General features: G+C 54.7%; 2 protein-coding genes and 1 long non-coding RNA gene across 5 annotated transcripts; 1 reads left to right on the top strand and 2 right to left on the bottom strand.

Moving 5' to 3' along the window:
• Window positions 1-609: 609 nt before the first annotated feature.
• Window positions 610-17,699, top strand: LOC310923859. 2 transcript variants are annotated; one of them, XR_014592705.1, is made up of 3 exons: window positions 610-782; window positions 1,702-1,801; window positions 16,790-17,699. It is a non-coding gene; the product is annotated as an uncharacterized lncRNA (long non-coding RNA). The 2 variants fall into 2 exon arrangements; XR_014592706.1 differs by lacking the exon at window positions 16,790-17,699 and adding an exon at window positions 4,215-4,315.
• Window positions 3,543-8,124, bottom strand: LOC310923858 (T-cell surface glycoprotein CD1b-3-like). 2 transcript variants are annotated; one of them, XM_083884694.1, is made up of 5 exons: window positions 6,467-8,124; window positions 4,999-5,259; window positions 4,178-4,459; window positions 3,799-4,083; window positions 3,543-3,683 (listed from the first exon to the last, which is right to left on the bottom strand). In XM_083884694.1, the coding sequence occupies exons 1-5, from the start codon at window positions 6,537-6,539 to the stop codon at window positions 3,577-3,579; spliced, it is 1,008 nt and encodes a 335-aa protein (XP_083740820.1). In that variant the 5' UTR covers window positions 6,540-8,124; the 3' UTR covers window positions 3,543-3,576. The 2 variants fall into 2 exon arrangements, with proteins under 2 accessions (XP_083740820.1, XP_083740819.1); XM_083884693.1 differs by having other exon boundaries at window positions 3,543-4,083.
• LOC310906494 (T-cell surface glycoprotein CD1b-3-like) lies at window positions 9,994-11,891 on the bottom strand (the record flags this gene model as incomplete). The annotated part of the gene is made up of 6 exons (XM_083855815.1): window positions 9,994-10,054; window positions 10,223-10,319; window positions 10,425-10,709; window positions 10,804-11,085; window positions 11,244-11,501; window positions 11,816-11,891. 6 exons carry the CDS (start codon window positions 11,889-11,891, stop codon window positions 9,994-9,996), a joined length of 1,059 nt encoding a protein of 352 aa, XP_083711941.1.
• Window positions 17,700-19,060: the final 1,361 nt, after the last annotated feature.

Genomic DNA, 19,060 nt, shown 5'->3' with positions numbered 1-19,060 from the left:
TAGGGTGAGGTGACCTTCCTTGGCACCCAACACTGATTCATGTCCTCAGACATCCGAGAGATAAGTGGCAGGCTCGGAGCCACAGAGGGGATGAAAGCAGGATGTGGGGTTAGGGGTCACCGGGAGGGATTTTTGACTCAGATTTGGAGATGGGGATATCCAAGATGTGATCCCTTAGGCCATATCGAGGGAAGATCTCACAGTGCTGAGGTGTGCAGAGCAGAGCAGGCCTGGTGCGTGTCGTGTCACTTGTCTGTTGTGGGCTCTGTGTCTTTTGGGTGTCTCGTGTGATGTGTCTTTTGTATTAGCCCTTTGAGGGGCCTGTTGGAAATGCCAGGCATTATTCTTAACATCTCCCTGTTCCTTGTCCAGCCACCACTTTGGGAACCGGCGGAGCCGTGCCCTCACTGCCTCAGCCTCGGCAGGGGCTGCCGGGGCCCGGGAAGGGCGGCGGGAGGTCCCCGTTGAGGTCCCGGCCGGGAGTTCTCTGAGGGAAACGGGGAGAGGGCGGGAGCGGGCGGAATGGCGGGAGCGTGAGAGGACAGCGGGGGCTCGCGGAGCCGAGGGCAGCAAGAATGGGTGGGCTGGGATTGGCGGGGCCGGCGCTGCCTCCGGTTGTGATTGGCTGGGCTGGCCCGGTCCTGAGGCATAAATACCGTGCCCTGAGGTGGGCGGGTGCCAGTTTGGCAGTGGGGCCGAGGTGCTTGTTGGAACTTCCTGGTCGGAGGAGCGCCGCTGCGCCGGGACGAGATCCCCGCAGCTGCTGATTCCGGAGAGCACCGGTGAGCACGGACACGACTCTTGCGTCTGCCTACGCCTGCGTCTGGGGGCCGGCGGTGTCCTGGGGCAGTGGTGCCGGCCGTGCCCAGTTCTTTCCGCCGTGCCCTGCGCGGCTCGGGCGGCCAGAGACTGGTGCAGGGCCTGGTGCGGTGCAGGGGACCGGCCGCGGCTACCAGGGGCCGGTGAGAAGCGATTCCGTGGCTTCTGGATTTAAACTAGTGTTTAAAATATCTGGAATAAAGCTGCAGTTTTTTGCAGTTTTAATATTTTCTTTTGCTCTTATTAGAAATAACCGTTATTTTCTTCTTTATTGCACCACTTCATTATTTTGCTCGTTTTATTACATTATTTTCGTTTGGTTTTGTTTTCTTTTGCTAGATATCTGATGTTAATTCAGTAAAGGTTGTAGGGCTAGGGCTGAAACAGCAGTTGTGAGCCCAGTAGAGACAGAAAGCCCCAGGATGTGGAATAAAGCCCTTGGCACTAGAGGCACGCCCAAAACAGTGTGGAACAGTGGAAATGCTGGGGCTGGAGGGTTCTCCCCACGGGAGAAGGGGATGGAGCTGCAGCTCAGGGCCTGCAGGAGATGCCTGGGGGGTTACCAGCCCTTGCCCCGTGGTACCCAGCAGAGGCTGAGGCTGTGGGGGCTCGGAGGGCTCCAGGGCCTGAGAATCAACCCGTGGACACCTTTTGGGATGGGGGAGCAGGGGCCCAGTGGCTCTTCCCAGCCCCTGGTGCTGCCTGGGGGAGCTGAGGGAGCTTTCGGACAAGTGCTGGGCTGAGACCCAGGGGAAGGGGGGAGATACATGTTGGGCTTCAGCCTTCAAGTGTCCCCAAGGTTGGGAACCCAGGAGGGTGGGTGATACAACTCCTAAAGACATTGAAGTGATGACGATGACTGACTTGTGGCCTTATCAACAGCCCCGGGCTGCAGTGAGAAGCAGTAGCGGTTTTAGCTGCAGGCAGTGGGAAGCTGAGGAGCTGGAGCTGAGACAGCAGAGCTGGAGGAGACACAAAGATGGTAGGCTTTGGGGTAAAACCCCTGGGGGGCTGCTCTGGGGAATATGGAGCCGGGACGGGAACTGCGGGCTGGAGCTGAAATCACTGTAAGGGCTGGGGTAGGGACTGGAGAGTTGCTACTGCAGTGAGGATTAGCAGGTTGAGGCTGAAATATGGGTACAAGAGCTGGGCTCAAACAACACAAAGCTAGAGCAAAACCAAAAATCATACTCTGAGAACCACAAGCAGCGTTATGTGCCACTGCTGAGAAGATGTGGAGACAGAAGTGAAACAGAAGAGCTGGCAGTGAAATAAAGCTTGTGGGTCAAGAGCTGAAATCACTGGGGCTGGAATGGGGACTGCACTGCTGCAATTGCAATCACTGTTCAAAGGGGATAGTGAGTGTAGACCTGGGAGGCGACCATGAAATGGGACACATACCCGGGGGCAGTAATGGAATAAACATTAATGGGATGGGGGTGGAATAGCATTTCAAGAGCTGAAGCTGAAACCGCACAACTAGAGACAAAAAAAGGACCCTGTTGTCTCAACCTGGAGCAGCTACACCTGGCGGAGACAGGAAGAAAAGAGGATCTGCAGCTGGAAAAACTGAGCTGGCAGTGAAATAAAGCTTGTGGGTCAAGAGCTGAAATCACTGAGGCTGGGAAGGGCTCGACCTGAAATCACTGGCGGGGTGGGATAGAGACTGTAAATGGCATAGAAGATTGCACCAGAAATCTCAGGGTTACAGTGATATTGCCTGGGTCTGTGTAGCCACTGTAAGGCTGGAACTGAAATCACTCTGGGGCTGGGATATTGACTGTGGGACTGGGATTATGAGTGAAAATGGAAAGAAACTGCAGAGCGGAGACAGGGACTGAGAGATGCATGGTGAAATGATGGAAGGGCTGGCATAGTGACTGTGGGGCAAGGATGGGGACTAGGGCTGGAGCTGAAAAGGGTTGTGTGGCTGGGATATTGACTCTGGGGTGGACTCAGTGATGGTAGGGGGGAGCTGAATTGTTGCAGAGCTGGAGCCAAGACAAAGATCTGTAGCAGTGTGCTTTTTAGATGGTGGAGCTGCTACCTAGAGCCCCATAAGCATCTCCTGTGGAAAAGCTGCTCGGGGAGGATTCAGGCAAAGCAGTCAAGCTGACATCACAGGCACCATGGCTAGGCTCAGCAAAGAGAGGCAAAAAGGGCCTTTTTGTATGATAAATTCCAGCAAGGTTTATTCCAGCACACCAAAGGGATCAGTGACAAAAAGACCTGGCCATGTGCTGTGCACAGGCCTAAATAGGATTCAGGAACCAATGGTCTAAGGGCACAGGAGTGGTACTAAGAGCAGGGCAGGGCTCAGTGATCTATAGACGGGACAGGACCGGACACTGGGATACTACCACCAATAGGGAAACAGGGAAAGGAGAAAATACGAGAATCAGAGGCATGGGGAGAGAAGAGACTGGAGCAGACCACACTGCAAAGCACCACGGGGAAGGACTTTCTTTCAGCCTTGGCAGGGAAGACTCTATGGTCCATCCTTCCAAGGCAGGAAGAACTGCCCCAAGGGGTGCCAGGGACTCCACAGGAGAGCAAGCAGTTGTTGCTGTGTGAGCAGCCAGGTCTCAAATGGTGAATTCTTGGGTCTGCCATGCAGCCTCGTTAGCATTCCTGCAAAGGGTATGTGTGAGCTGTGATGGCAGTCAGGGGGTTCACCCCTACAGAGCTGCTGCTACTGCAACCCCTGGACCGACCTACATGCCCATAAATCTTACAGCAGGTGATGGGAGGGAGAGCTCACCTGTGCTTCCGCCACCAAAATACCCCAGCAGAGGCTGTGGCCACAAGAAGCAGCACCACAATGGTGATGCTGATGGTTGGGGCTGCACTGCGGTTTTCTGGGACTAGGAGGGAAGAAGGTGACTGTGTGAAGGTGGCAGTGCCAGTCAGGAGCTGCCCCTCGCAGGGCCAGTGGCTGCCATCTGCAGCCTGCACCCCATCCCCAAGAGTGGCACCTACCCCATGGGACGAGAAGGCTGCGGGTGCCCAGGCTCTGGTGGCGCACACGGCAGACGTAGCTGTGCCCATCACGGGGGGCCACGGCCAGGACACTGCGGAGCTGGTAGGTGAGGTCAGCATTGGGCAGGATGGGGCTGCTGTTGAGCGCCGGGCCCAGAGGCACCTCCTGGCCATCCCGCAGCCAGGCCACGCTGATGGGATGGGGGTAGAAGCCAGTGACGTGGCAAATGAGCAGCAGCTGGTCTAGGCTGGGGCTGCGAGTGAAGACGGTGGCCACAGGCAACTCTGGGGAATGAGAGCAAAGGCGTGGGGCAAGTCTGGTGGGACACAGCTGGGCCTCAGTGTGGGGGTGGCTGTTGCAGGGTTAGGGTGGACTCACCTTGTCTCTCCAGAATTTCTCTCCCATACCTCTTCAGGGCGAGGAAGTTGCTCTTGCATACCCAAATGGAGAGAAGGTACTCCAGGAACACTATGACAGACTTGTCCTTGTTGAGGCTCTTGCTGACCAGCTCTGCCACCTGGGATATCTGCTGGGCCTCCCAATGCTGTTTATCTACCTCAAAATCTACGAAGTCTCTCCCACCCAAGCCGATATTCAGGAAGGGCTGGCTTGTGTTGGGGTACAGCACACAGCCTGCACGGAACTGGACCACCAATGGGTCTGTCAAAGGCAAAGCCAGCGGAGATGTCCCATGAGTGTGTGGGACATGAGTGGCATGAGCTGGGCTGTGGCTGAGGGTACAAACAGGGATGTAGTGGAAAGCAGGGTGCAATGGGCAGTGGGGGCAAGGCCATGCTTCAGGAGACCCCGGACACCCTGCACCCAGGCCCACTGGAAAAATGGAGTGGATACTGGTGTGGAGTGGTGCTTGCTTAAAAAGAATTCTGTCCTTCAAAATATTTGCCCCCAGCTTTTCCTTCCATGATCTTTCCTGTGTCAGTCTGCAGTTCCAGTACATCTGGTGGCAGCTCTCAGACAAACAGAGGGGTTCCTTGTGCCAGATACCTGAAGCCCTGAGGGATATTTTTGGTCTGCTGCCCTCCCCACTCCTGCTGGTCATATGCCCCAGCAGCTGCAGGGTTTCAGAAGCTGTTGCACCCTGTGAAACTGCCCCCCCCCCCGATGCCATCCTGCTGGGGAGGAGGCCACAGCCACAACCTGGGGAGAAGGACTCTGGCAGGGCTTGTTCCTGTACTCACAGTGCTCTTCTGTCTGCTGAACCATGTCGTGCACAAATGAGATGATACTGCGCAGAGCGATTTTGTACTGGGATATGATCTTTTTCGTGTCACCTTCAGCTGCAGCCTGGCTGACCCAGGGCCAGTGGAAGCGGATGCTCCAGTTGGCAGGATGCAGTGTTAAGATGGGTATGTCCCCTACCAGTGCCACGGCTGACAATTCAGCAGAGCTGATGTTGGCAAAGAGCCCCGTCAGGAGGCCCTGGATAACCAGTGGCTCTGCTAGGAGAGAGGATGGAGACAGGAAAGGGTGCAGGAAGGAGATGACTGGAGGTGCTAAAGGGGAAATGGGAAGTGGAGGTGTGCTGGAGGGGGAACAGGGGATTCAGGCTAGATAGGAAATAAATTTTTTATGTGAGTAGTGAGACACGGGCATATGTTACCCAGACGTATGGTGGAAACTGCATCCTTGGAAACATTCAAGGCCAGGTTGTTTGGGACTCTGAGCAGGGAAGGTGTCCTTGCCCATGGCAGAGGGGTTGAACTGAATGGCCTTTCAAGGTCCTTTTCACCCCAAATCATTCTGTGCTTCTATGATCCTATGCTCTTCACCCTGCTCAGGGTTGTTTTCCTGTCTGAACTTCCTCTGACTTCACTGCTCTTTTTCCTTCTCTATTTTACTTTCAACCAAGTGGTTGTCTGCTGCAGAAGATTTTAGGCATTTTATCCCTTCCCTTCCATGCCTCCCTCCCGGCTAGAGCTGCTGTCAGACTGTGCAGAGCAGATGAAGAGGCACCGCGCTGCTTGTTTGGGGTGATGGTTCCCCCCAGGAGAAGCACCTGTGCCAGGACCTGTGTCTGCCAAAGCCCTGGACATAGTACAGAGGATACAGACGATGGTTGATAGGAAAGGGCATTTTGTCCAGGCTTGGGGCCTGGATAGGGCCAGAACACCAGCCCAGCCCAGAGATCAGTCCTGCCTTTTCATGTCTGATGTTGCCTGCCCTGGAAGCATAAGGTCTCATGGGCTTGTGGTAAAACTCTATGTGACAGCAGTGCCCAAAACACCCTCTGGCAGGTACAGCTCCCTAACAAATGAGGGGCTGCTCTAAGAGGCCCTCAGCACCATGTGGAGCTGAGATCTGCCTGGCACCCATGGGCTCCCTGCAGGGGGAGGACATCTTGCAGGGAAACTCAAGCCCCAAGGCCTGTTTTGTGACCACTGTTGCTTCTTCTGCCTGTGTGCCCAAGGCTCTGTGTTGGAGCTGGTGGGGCAGAAGTCCTGAGCTGGAGGCAGGAACAGAGAGGGTGGGCAGTGACAAAGCATGGTTGGGTGATGCATGGTGAGACGTGACCCTCTGATGCTGGGAATCATCTGCTCCCCCATATGGCCCAGTGGTCTGGCTGTGCCTCCCCTGAGTGAACTTGTGGGGTCCTCTGACAGGGCGGGGGGATGAGAACGGTTGAGGTGAGCCAGGGCTCCCACTTACCGTCTGGGTCTGCCCACATCCCAGGAAGGAGGATCGGGAGAAAGAGGAGGAGGAGGAGATGAGGGGTCTGCATGGTGCATGCGGCAAGGCGGAAGAAGAAGCAGCAGTGATTGTGGGATCCCAAGCTTCAAGCCAGCCCAGCAGTCACTTGCGGCGGCGCTCCAGTGATTGGAGAATCAATGTGTCAGGGAGGGGCCCAGAGGTCCCAAGGTGAAGGCTCCGAGGTGAAGGCTGGGGACATGTGGGAGGGACAAAAGCTGAAATAAGGTCTTGAGCATGAAGTACCGTGACAGGCTGGGGCTGGGAAAAGCCCAGCCAGAAGGAGAAGTCAGGGGAAAAGAGTCCCAGGAAACAGCACTAGGAAAAAACATATTCAAGCTGGGTTCTCCTGATGCCCCCTCCCCATTAATATTACATTATCCTATCCCAGGTCTTGTGAGATGTATCAGCACCAATGCAGGTGATGGCAGCTTTTAGATTTCAGACCTGACCAGAGAAAGATGGTTTTTGTCCTCTCAACCCCTACACAGGGAGAAAGGATACTCTGGGTCACCCCCCTCCCACTCCTGTCACCTCCAGCTCAGGCTGCCCCTGCATCACTTACCTCATTCTGGGGATGGGGGTCCTGGGGAGGAGGTGACAAACTGTTCCACCTAGTCCTAGGCTGTAGGACATGGCTGGGGAGCCCCTACTCTGCTCTAAACACCTGGGAGTGGGCCTGGCAACTCCCCTTTCCACCAGCTTTGGTGAGGAATCTGGTCCCCCTCCCCAAGAGCCCCCTGTGCATGGGAACAGAAATGGTGGGAGCCATCCCCCTGCTCTGTCCCCACTGACACCAGTCTCCAGTGCTGGAGGGATCATGGGGTGACCAGAGTCAGCCTCTCCCCCATGATGTCCCCAGTCGACTGCTCCTCCCTGGCTCCTCCCCTCAACCTGCAGTTTCTCTCCCCTTTTTTGGGGTGGTGTCTGCATTGGGGGTGAAGGCAGAACCAAAACCTCAACCAAGGGCTAGTCCGATGGATGCACCTCAGTTGCATCCCAATACTGAATACTTTTGCTTCCACGGAGCAGTCCCAGAGAGAAATAGGGATGCTGCGGTGGCCTGGTAGGCCCAGAAATGACACCAATTTCCCCAGCAGCATGATGCAGGGAATGTCTAGCTATGCCACCACAAGGTCTGCATCCCTCCCACTAGTCTTAGACCTGGAGGAGAGTGTTTGGCTGTCAGGATGGCAAAGCACAGCCATGGGACAGCCAGGGAGGGAAGAGACAAGGGGGCTTTTGTCTCTGCCATCCTGTGAGGTGATCACTTGTCCCCATGGTCTCCCCTGAGATGACTGCTGGTCACTTTGTGCTGAGCAGCTGAGAGGCCGTTTGCAGCCCTCTGTCCTGTGCAGGTGCATGTGACAGTACCGGTGTCTGAGTTGCTCACAGGACAGGACCAGGCACTTGGCTTGTGCAGGTATTCACAATGTGTTCAGCCCCCTCAGAAATTCCTCCGGATGTCTCCCACTGATGCACTGGATCTGCATTAAAGTTCTGCCTTAGCCCTTCCACTTCTCTATTAAATGTACTTCTCATGTTTGGAGTTTTTTTCACTTCCTTTTTTTACTCTCAATTTCTTCCTCCTTCATATTGTCAGTTCTCTGGCCTGAAAATGCCCCCAAGGGGACAGGGGACTGTTGGTCCACACAGGCCATTGGTCCTCAGAGTCCTCTCAAGTGACCGTGGTCCTCAGAGTCACACCCGGATTACCACTGGTCTGCACAGTTCCCTCAGGTGATGTTGCTCCTTGCAGTCCTCTCAAGTGATTACTGATCCTCACTTTCCCCCTGACCTAGACGACTATAGGACCTTGAAATTCTCATATGGCCACTAGTCCTCAATGATCCCACGGGTGACACTGGTCTTTGCAATCTCCCCTGAGGTGAAGGCTGCAACCCCCAAGCCATGCCGGGGTGAGTTGGGCTGGGGTGGACAGGGATGCAGTGCCTCTGGGGGCTGTACTGGGTGGGTGGGTGAGCAGTAGCAACCGCCGCACTGGGCTGGGGTGAGCTGCCTTAAGAGCCCTCTAAAAATGCCGGGGTGGGGTGTGTTACTGTAAAGTCTCTTAGAGGAAGTGAGCAAACACTTGCAGACACCCCCCCCTAGTACCTGGTGTTTGTGGGTGTGGTGCTGTAGGGTCTCTTGGGAGGTCATTCACATGAACAGCTTTCCTCAACATGTTTCCTCACTGGCGACACCTGCTCTCCAGGTGTGCCCAGTCCCGTTCCACTCTGCTTGGGAGAGGAATTGCTCTGTTTGCCCTGTGGGTGCCAAGGCTGCAGGGAGGCATGCCCACACCTAAGAGGTTCACCTGTCCGTCCCTATTCAGCAGGGGCTGGGAGAAGCTTGGTGTCACTCCTCTTGCAGCGAGGTGCTTGAGTCCTGTGATGCCCGCAGGTGACTCTGGCTGCCAGGGAAATGCAGTCCTCACCCCAGCATTGTGGTTTCCAGGTTCTGGCCAGGGGAGAACAAGCACTATTGGATTTGTGGTGGATATGGCCACAAGCCAGCCAGGTTTTCTGGCTTGCACACGGCTGCCAGACTTATCCCGAGAAACTTTGCAGAGAGTTGTTCAGTGAAACCAAACCTTTTGAAACTACATGTTCAAGTTGATTGGGAGCATGAACTACATGCCTTCCTCTGTGTGTGTGTGAACTCTGCTGTCTTTGATGGGACATGAGCTTCTTTTTTCTCCTCTATTAGGAGCCTTGGGGTCACTTTACCTCCATGTGCACCCTTGCTTGTTTCCATGCAATATGTGAGAACATGTTCATAGATGCACAGGCACACAGGTACTGGCTTTTCCCCGTGCCTTGGTGCTTTCTGCAATTAGTGCCAATAATTAAGCAGTGTTTCAGCTTCTATGCGTGGCTGATCAAAACCTGTCCAAGCCCATTCAACTGCTAAGGAAAGGTTTGTGATCTTAGTGAAAATATAAATGGTTTATTTTCATTTCAGACACATCTGCAGCTCCCACACATTACACCAGAGTTCCAGTGTTACTCAGCACTTTGGAAACCCATTTCTAGCCAGGTTCTGTTAGTCCGTGTGGAACAGTTCTGTCTCAGCACAAATATTTCTGGAATATGGTTAATAAAGGCATTTTTTAGGAAAAAGATATACCAGAAAGTGACAGTAGAAGGGAACAGCTTTCCAGCTTCTGACAAAACTGTTAATGAAGCAGAACCAAGACAATTTGCCAGTGGGCATTGAGGTGCCCTAGAGCATCTGTGAGTGGACTGGCCAGTGCCACAAGCTAAGAGATGATCATGTGTAACAAGTGAAGAGGTCTCAGACTTGAATTTCTGTCTGTTCAGAAAATTCAGGTGAGTCAAAAGCTCACGTTTCTCTTGCCAGGTTTCTCTTGTGCATCTCTGAATTGAGTTAGTCTTGCAATTGGCAACACCCAAAACTTAGTTGAAGCAGAAGTTGTTGCTGTGAAGGCAGTCAGAGGGAATGGGGACTGTTGGCTCCCTTCTGAGCTAAGTTTCTTTGCTCAGGATGTAGTTCCTGGACTCTGATTCCTCCATCTGCTGGTGCTTTCTGAAATGAGAGGAGGACAGCTGGATGTTGCATGGCAGAGCCCTTGTGGGAGTGCAGACAGCATCTGTCAGGGCCAAAGCAAGAGCTTTGCTGCTCAGTGCAGAAACCCCCTGGGCATTTCCTGCCCTCCTCTCTCACTGCCGCTCCATGGAGCAGACAGGGACTCACCTTTGTCTCCACACCCAAAGCACCAACGTGGCAGCTATGGCCATGGCTGCAAGCAGCCCAGCCGTGAGCCCTGTGATCAGCACCACTTCTGAGTTCCCTGGCAAACATAGGGAGAAGCTGCCATGAACTTTCTGGGGTTTGCTCCAGCTTGTGGGGCAGGGTGGCTCAGGACCCCCATCTCATCCCCATGGGTGGCACCTACCCCATGGGATGAGAAGGCTGCGGGTGCCCAGGCTCTGGTGGCGCACACGGCAGACGTAGCTGTGCCCATCACGGGGGGCCACGGCCAGGACACTGCGGAGCTGGTAGGTGAGGTCAGCGTTGGGCAGGATGGGGCTGCTGTTGAGCGCCGGGCCCAGAGGCACCTCCTGGCCATCCCGCAGCCAGGCCACACTGATGGGACGGGGGTAGAAGCCGGTGACGTGGCAAATGAGCAGCAGCTGGTCTAGGCTGGGGATGTGGGTGAAGACAGTGGCCACAGGCAGCTCTGGGGAATGAGAGCAAAGGCGTGGGGCAAGTCTGGTGGGACACAGCTGGGCCCCAGTGTGAGGGTGGCTGTTGCAGGGTCAGGATGGGCTCACCTTGTCTCTCCAGAGCTGCCCTCCCGTAGTGCAGGAATATCTTCATCTCATCAACACAAGTTTCATTGAACATGATTTCCACCAACTCAGTGAAGACAGTGGAGTTCTGGAAAAATGACTGGACATACCGTGAGAACTTGGTGTCCTGGGAGAGGATCCAGGTGACATGCTTTATGTTCAAGCTGAGGAAATCCTGACCATTGTAACCCACATAGGCAAAGCCCTGGGAGGTTCCGTTGGGGTACAGCACGCAGCCTGCAATGCACTGAACCACAAAGGGGTCTGGTGGAGCAGAGAGGAGACAGAGGTTGCGTGAGGGGCTGCAATTGTCTTCCTTCAGCCGTCGTCAGTGTCTCCTATACAGCACCAGCACTATCAGATCTTTCCCCACTTCCCAGCTGCATTTCAGAAAGGGGATGCAGCGAAGACTGGGTACTCACAGGGGACGTCCATTTGCATGGCCACTGCATTGAATGCAAGGCTGAACTCGCGCAAATGGTTCTTAATCAGGTTCTCAATGGTGTCCCAGTCAGCTCGGGGCAGGGCTGGGCGCACCCAGGGCTGGCAGAAGTGGATGGACCATGTGCGTTTATCAAAATAACCAAGTTCAATGTCTTCCAGCAGGCCCAGCCCCTCTGTGTCCGCAAACGAGGTGTTCTGGAAGGTGGTGGTCTGGAGCAGCCGGATAGCGAAGGTTCCTGCACGAGACAAGGGTTGACAGGGAGGAGATGGGACTGGGAGAAGAGGGCTGAGGAAAGTGGAGGAGCTGAGGGCTGGGTCCTTGAGGTTGCAGGGATCTGTGGGCCCCCCATAAGCCCCTTACAGCCTTTGCAGCCCCACTTCCCATCCCCTGCACCCACCTGGGGTGGCTGGATCCCTGCTGGGGAGGAGGTGTGGAGCCAGGGGACAAGGAAGAGTGAGGAAGCAAGTGCCCAAGGTGGGTGGGGAGCAGGAAGCTTCTCCTATGGAGTCCCATGGAGGTAGATGTGTATGAGCCAGGGGTCCCACTTACCTTCCAGGTTTGCCCATGTCCCAGAGAGGAGGAGGTAGAGGAGGAGGGAGAGAAGGCAGCAGCAAGGAGACCGCATAGTTCCAGCAGTGAGGCCCAGAGTGTGCAGCAGCAGGAAGAATAGACTGTTGAGAGGTGTGGCCTCAGATGTCTCCTCAGGCTGGCTCTGCCTGGGCAGCTCTGCTGGTGCTAATGGCCCCGGCAGCCAATGGGGCTGGCACTGAGGTTTAGGGGAGGGCTCTGAGGTTCCCCCATGGAGTGAGCTGGGGTATCCTGAGTATGGCTGTGAGCTCTGGGGGAATTTGATTGTGAGCAAAGTCATTCCATTGCATGCAGGAGCAGTCCCTCATGGCTGCAGCAGCACCTTGACAATCAGGGTGATGTGGATGAACTGAGTCCTCTGTTATACCCCTTTGTCAGGGAGATGTGTCACTTGCCCATCCGCTGCATCCATTGCCCTGATAGGAATGTCCCTTCCTTGTACCTGGCATATCTGGCCCTGCACAGAACAGACATTGCCATCTGCTCTGAGCTGCCAGGTGGGCTCACAACAACATGGCTGTTTTCCCCACAGGGCAGGCAAGCCCTCTGCCCACCAAAGGGCCTCATGCCTGGCTTCTCTGTGCCCCCCCCAGTGGTCCCGTGCCTCTTTGTCACCTCCCAACCATCCCACAGCCAGGCCACTGATGGGCCACAGGTACATAAGCCAGTGATGTGGCAAGTGTGCAGGAAAGCCTTGGAAAGTTCTGAGGGGTAAGAGAGTAAAGGAGAAGACCTGGTGGTAATATCCCTTGACCCCTCAGCACTGCTGGTATCATCCTGGGGAAACGATTTCCCAGAGTTGAGGTGATGAGCACTTCCAGCCTGGACCACAGCTATAGGGTCAGGGATGGCCACAGAAACAGCTGGAGGAAGCAGTCCTGCAGGAGCTCTTCTTGGGATGCAAGAAGTGAAGGGACTAGAGCAGCTACAGCATGGTGGTCCCCAAGGGGAAATATAGGCTGCAGGGCCTAGAAAGGGCTGTTTTCCACTGACAGTCATCAGACTCCTGCAGCAGTGGCAGTTGGCTGGACAGGGTCTTCAAGCTGAGATGGAGATGGGACCCCACCATCAAGCCCATCCCAGGGAGTTGCAGTGGATGTGCAATTTCCCCCTTTCCACAGAGGGGTGCCATGGGGCCTCTATCCATGCCATGGGGCCTGGGAGCTGCCTCTCTGCTTCCCCGCATCCCACAGTGTAGGGGAGCCTGAACTCTGCCCTAAACACCCTCACACAGGGGAGGGCCTGAGGATTGGCTGCAGTCTGGCAACTCCCCTTTCCTTCCCACCAGCTTTGGAGAGGAATCTGGTCCTCCTCCCCAAGACCCCCCTGTGCATGGGAACAGAAATGGTGGCAGCCATTTCCCTGTTCTGTTGAAATTGGCAGCAGTGTCCAGTGCTGGAGGACAATGTGGTGACCAGAGCCAGCCTCACCACACAACATCCCATATCCACTGCTCCTCCCTCACCTGCAGTTTCTCCCCCTTTCCTGGGGCTGCCCATGTTGAGGGCAAAGGCAGAGCTGAAACCACAGCTGCAGGCAAGACTGAGGTGGGGTGCCCTGATAACAACCAAACACAACAGGGGCAGATGTATCCATGTTGGTATGGACCCTCCCAAGCACAACTGGGACCAGGTGTCACCACTCCATGTCACCATTTTTGGTGTCTCCAGCTGTAGAGACATGGGGAAGGCCCATATGGGGCTGCTGCTGCTGCAGGCTGAGCTCCAGCACCCCATGACACTGAGTCAGACACAGGAAAAAAGGGACACCAAACCCCTTCCTTTCCATGGAGCTGTCCCAGAGAGAAGTAGGGATGCTGTGGTAGCCTGGTAGCCCCAGAAATGACACCAACTTCCCTACCAGCATGACACAGGGGATGTCCAGCTATGCCACCACAACTCTAGACCCAGAGGAGAGTGTTTGGCTGTCAGGATGGCAAAGTGCAGCCATGGGACAGCCAGGGAGGGAAGAGACAAGGGGGCTTTTGTCTCTGCCATCCTGTGAGGTGATCGCTTGTCCCCGTGGTCTCCCCTGAGATGACTGCTGGTCACTTTGTGCTGAGCAGCTGAGAGGCCGTTTGCAGCCCTCTGTCCTGTGAAGGTGCATGTGACAAAACTCAACATGCAGTCCCCTTTAGGTCAAGATGAGGTCCAGTGTACACAATGCACTTATATCTACTCATATTTCATTTCTCCTCACTGGTGGAAATAATCACTAGGTACAGAATTGCTAAATCCCACAAACTCCATGGGAACAAAGACAAACCCAAAGTGGAGGTTTCAATATGGCATCCAGCACAGGCAACCATGTTTAGGAAGAAAAAGGGAAAATAGAGTCAGCCTTCCCCCTACTTATCCCTCCATCAGCAAAGGCAGCTGGCACTTTCCAGCAGGTGATGCTCAGCAAACAGCTAGAACTCCTGGAGAGATTTTGCCTTGGTTGTGGCAGAGAACAGCAAGGCAAGGCAAGGCAAGGCAAGGCAAAGCAGCTGGGTTGGGGTGACTTGGTGCCTTCTTGGCTCAGCTGGGCACTGCTGGCAAGTTATGGGCAACTCGGACTGGAGCAAGGCCACTCTTCTTTGTGGCACAGGGCTGCTGACAGGCACTCCTGGCACTTACATTGAGGCAGTTCAAAATGCAAAAGAGGAATAAAAGGGAGGGGAAAAAAGAAAAATCCACAGAAAAAGCCAAGGCAAAGATTCTGCCTTGAGCAGCGATCACAAGGCAAGAGGGGTCTACCTGAGAGACCCCTGACTTTGAAAAGGAACCCCAGCAACCCCTGTCCCTCGAGTGTCACCTTCCAACCATGGAGCTGGATCTTAAAGAGACAGTAACAATTTTGGGCACAGGTAGATATGGGCTACAATAACATCTTGAGTTACCCAGGACACATGCTCATTTGATGTAGACCAATTTGCCTTCCTTCCTGCCCTTTCCCACGCTCAACTTCCCCTCGGACTTCTCTTCTCCTGCTCCTTACAGCAGCAAGTCCCAGTCGATGCCACCAGCCAAGAGCAGGGTACAGGCTCTGCACAGTGTGGCCTCTTGCTTTGTCTGTGCTCCCACCCGGCTTCTCTGCGGATTTCAGCCCCTGCAGGGCTGGGAGGGGCTGGCCCTGGCTGGCAGGTGATGCCTCATCCTGCTGCCCACTCCCACTCCCTCAGGGAGACGGGGGAGAAAGGCAAATGTGAGAAAACACTCGTGGGACAAGATACAGACGGTTTAATAAGGGAAAGAAACTCTCTCGGGAAACACTTCATCTATCACACTGTGGCCGAGGCTGGCAGGGAACTCTGGAGACAACTGGGCCCAAGCTTTGCCCAGCCAGAATCACCTACAGCCAGCTGCCCAGCTCAGGGGGTGGTTCAAGAATGATAGATCATTTTAAAAGGATAAGCATGGTGGCAAAAAGCTGCCCAAGTGTGGCCTTGGCATGTCTGAAATCTTCAATTCCAACCTCATCCCATTACATATTGAATGCAGAAATAATTGTCCAACTTCTAGTGTAGTGGCAATATCTAATGCAAAATATTTATCCATCATTTTGACCTTTTTAATGCTGTGAAGGATAGTACTGCTTTTTCTTGAAGAGAAAGAGTATATTCTGCATGGGTAAGTCTGAGTAAAACAACACAGAGTTCCAAGCTGATGCTTGTTTTATTAAAATACCACGTAACGTGAAATTCACAATTTATGACACTTAAGGATTAACATCTTAAAGTTTCTTGCTTTATTCTAAAACCTCTAAGCTGTGAAGAAAAGCCTAACGTGTTATTGTAACCCAACATCTTCAGAATGTTACTTTGAAAATGTTAGCGAAGTAGAATTTAATTTAAAGCATTTAATAGCTGAGACAAGCAATGTGAAAAGCTGAATTACAGAAGAAACAGTGCAATCCAATATTCATACTACAAATCTACCTTTCCACAACCATTAGTACTTCCAGGTCATTTTTTTCCACCAAAAAGGTGTTGTAGTGGCAAAAAGATGATGCTGAGGAAACAATACCAACAAGAGGAGCACATTAGACTTAAAATACTTTTCTGAAAATCGGGAAAAAGCTAATTTCTGTCCAACAGAAAGACACAACACCAGTACAAAACAATACAGAGGGAAAGTGCAAAAAGAGAGGAAACAATGAATAACTTGTGCACTAATGGTCTGGTCTCAGTCATTAAAGGAATGGCACACATTACAATTAACAAAGAGTTTTATAAAAACAAACAAACAAACAAACAAACAACTAACAAAAACCAGCAGCTGCCAATATCCAGCTGGTGCCGTGCAGTGATGGACGGCACTCACAGGATCCACGCTCCGCAGCATGGAGAACTCCTTTGGGCAGAGAGCAGGAATCTGCAGTGACCCCGATTTGCATTTACAGTGGTGCCTTTGGGAGTCAGAGTTACAAATTCAGATTTGCTCAGTGGCCAAAGAAAGGTCACACGCACCTTAATGGGGCCATTAAGGTCCATCTGGGAAGACCCTTTTAGCTGGCACTTCTCAGCTGAGAAAAGCCACTTTGTACCAGGGCTGGGATGGAGGTTCAGTGACCCTCTCTCATCAGGAGTTTTTCCCAAAGACAGCTCAGAAGAGGAACATTTAGTGGGAATGCTGCCACTTAGCATGAGATAAAATGACATACTTTTTTTTTTTTTTTTTTTCTTCCCCTGGGAAACTTTGGTTTAACCACAGAAAAGATGTCTCCATCCTTCAAAATGATGGAGAACAACCTGGCACTGCCAGAATCAGTCTTTGACACAGGCTTGGACAGAGCCAGGACTGCCTCTGTTCATCAGTGCAGGATTAGTACCTTCTCCAGAACTGTGAAAGACCTCTTCTTTCTGACTTCATGTTTCCTTTCTTTCCTCTTTGGTCCATTTGCTGCAGCTGCACTGCCCCCTCAGCCTGACTGGCTACTCTTTTTTTCTTCAAGGGGAAATTCCACTGGTTCCCCTGGAAGAAACAGCAGCAAGAACAAGACCCCAGCCCTGCTCTCTACCCACTCCCTGCGCACCCAGAGCATTGAAACTCAGTGGAATCCAGGAACTCCTTACTCACAGAAACTCACTTGGTCACAACCTTTAGTAAGGGATGCTGGGCTAAACTCAAGCTCATTTGCTTTGGAGGAATTCTAAAAGGAAAAGGCGCCCAGAACTGTTACATAATTCTAAATTGCACAGAGATTTTTGTTACCTTGCTTCCTGAAAGTACTAAAAAACAAGGTCTACACTCTTTGTTGTGTGGTTTCATTTGGGGATTTTCTTCTGCTACAATGAGGACTTTTTTCACCAAGGTAGTTTTAGACCTCCCTCCTCGGGACATTACATAAAGCTGTAATTCATTTAGAAGACTTTAGCATACCAGACAGGAAACTAATAGTAGCTATGGAATAGGCAGAGATTTCAAAAAACACCAACAGGAGAGCTGTGGGAAACGACAGCCTCTGGACAGTGCAGGCCCCTGGACATCAGCCCTTCCGAGACACAGTCCTGGGACACAGACTTGGCTCAGAAGGGACAAAAATGAAAAGTGCCACAGGCAAGAGATGGGCCAGGAATACCCATTAGGAAGGTGATCAAGAAATCTTGTTTCAGGCAATGGGTAAGTGAACGGTTTCAGCGACATCTGTCTCTCTCTCCCCGAACGCCGGGCTAGGAGAGCAGGAGAGTCAAAGGTTAAATCCTAAAATCCCTCACCAACATCTCGTTCTGTCATATGAAAAGACCACGCAGTTTTTCTTCCAGGGGACATTTGCAGGGAGAACTCTCCTACCAAAGGGCCGATCTGAGCGCCCCTCTCAACGGCGCCGTGTTTTCGAGCAGGATGCCAGGGCAGACCCGGAGCAGACGGCCACCTCGCCTTCAGCTGCGCCGCCCCGCAACCGTCTCTGCCGAGGCCGGCGGAGCTTTCCCGGCCCCGCGCCCCGGGGCTGGCACCGCCCCCCCCAGCCCAGCCCGGCCCGGCCCCAGCCCCGACCCAGCCCCGGCCCCAGCCCGGCCCCGGCCCCAGCTCCGGCCCCAGCCCAGCCCCAGCCCAGCCCCAGCCCGGCCCCGGCCCCAGCCCCAGCCCCAGCCCCGACCCAGCCCCAGCCCCAGCCCAGCCCGGCCCCGGCCCCGGCCCCAGCCCGGCCCCGGCCCGGCCCCGGCCCCAGCCCCAGCCCCAGCCCGGCCCCAGCCCGGCCCCGGCCCCAGCCCAGCCCCAGCCCGGCCCAGCCCCAGCCCCGGCCCCAGCCCGGCCCCAGCCCCGGCCCCGGCCCCGACCCAGCCCCAGCCCCAGCCCGGCCCCAGCCCGGCCCCGGCCCCAGCCCCAGCCCGGCCCCGGCCCCAGCCCGGCCCCGGCCCCGGCCCCGGCCCCGGCCCCGGCCCCGGCCCCAGCCCAGCCCCGGCCCCGGCCCCGGCCCCAGCCCCGGCCCCAGCCCCGACCCAGCCCCGGCCCCAGCCCGGCCCCGGCCCCAGCCCCAGCCCCAGCCCCAGCCCAGCCCAGCCCGTTCCTCCCGCAGAGCCCGGCAGGGCGGGGCCGGGGCCGGAGGCGAGGGAGGCCCCGCCCGGGGCGGATCCCGCAGCCTCCGGGAGCGCCTCGCTCCTCACGGCCGCCGCCCGTCCCCGGTGCCCCCGGCCCGAGCCCGCCGAGCCCGGCTGCAGGTAGGGAGGGGCCCGTGGGCCGGGGCGCGCAGCCCCTCTCCTCTGAGGGGGAGCGGGGCGGGACGGGCCGGGGGGGCTGCCGGGCTCGGCCGGGGCCGGGCCGCTGAGGTCTTTCCTTTTCCCGCAGCGTTCGTATCCAGGGACGGACGGAGCCTCCCTCGCCACCCGCTCGGTGAGGTGAAGTCCAGTTCCTAGAAGCAGCTGCATGATGGTGCCCCTCAGCATCGGTAAAGACACGAGGCAGAGAATAATTCAGCAGCTGCGGAACCATTTTGGATTGATTTTCACTCTCTTTTTCTTTAAATGAAAAGCAGAATGAGCTTTGGGAGTCAGGAAGTAAATTGATGCATTGATTTCATGCACAAGAGGGAAATTGGTGAATACGGGGAAAGGATGTTGAAGCATTTAATTATTCTTTTATTTTCGTATTTATTTATTTAAATTAAGTGTCTTAACAACACTGCGCTTCCTGGTACCCTCTGGCCATACCTGGAATGCTGTTCGTGCCTTCCCCTCGTTCCCACACTGGAGGAAATGCAGAGGGGGAAAGGCTTGCAGATGCA

Source organism: Zosterops lateralis, assembly GCF_965231275.1.
Source record: "Zosterops lateralis genome assembly, chromosome: 2".
NCBI classification, from domain to species: Eukaryota; Metazoa; Chordata; class Aves; order Passeriformes; family Zosteropidae; genus Zosterops; species Zosterops lateralis.
The sequence above is the reverse complement of the archived record's forward strand: the minus strand, read 5'-3'. Positions and strand labels throughout refer to the sequence as shown.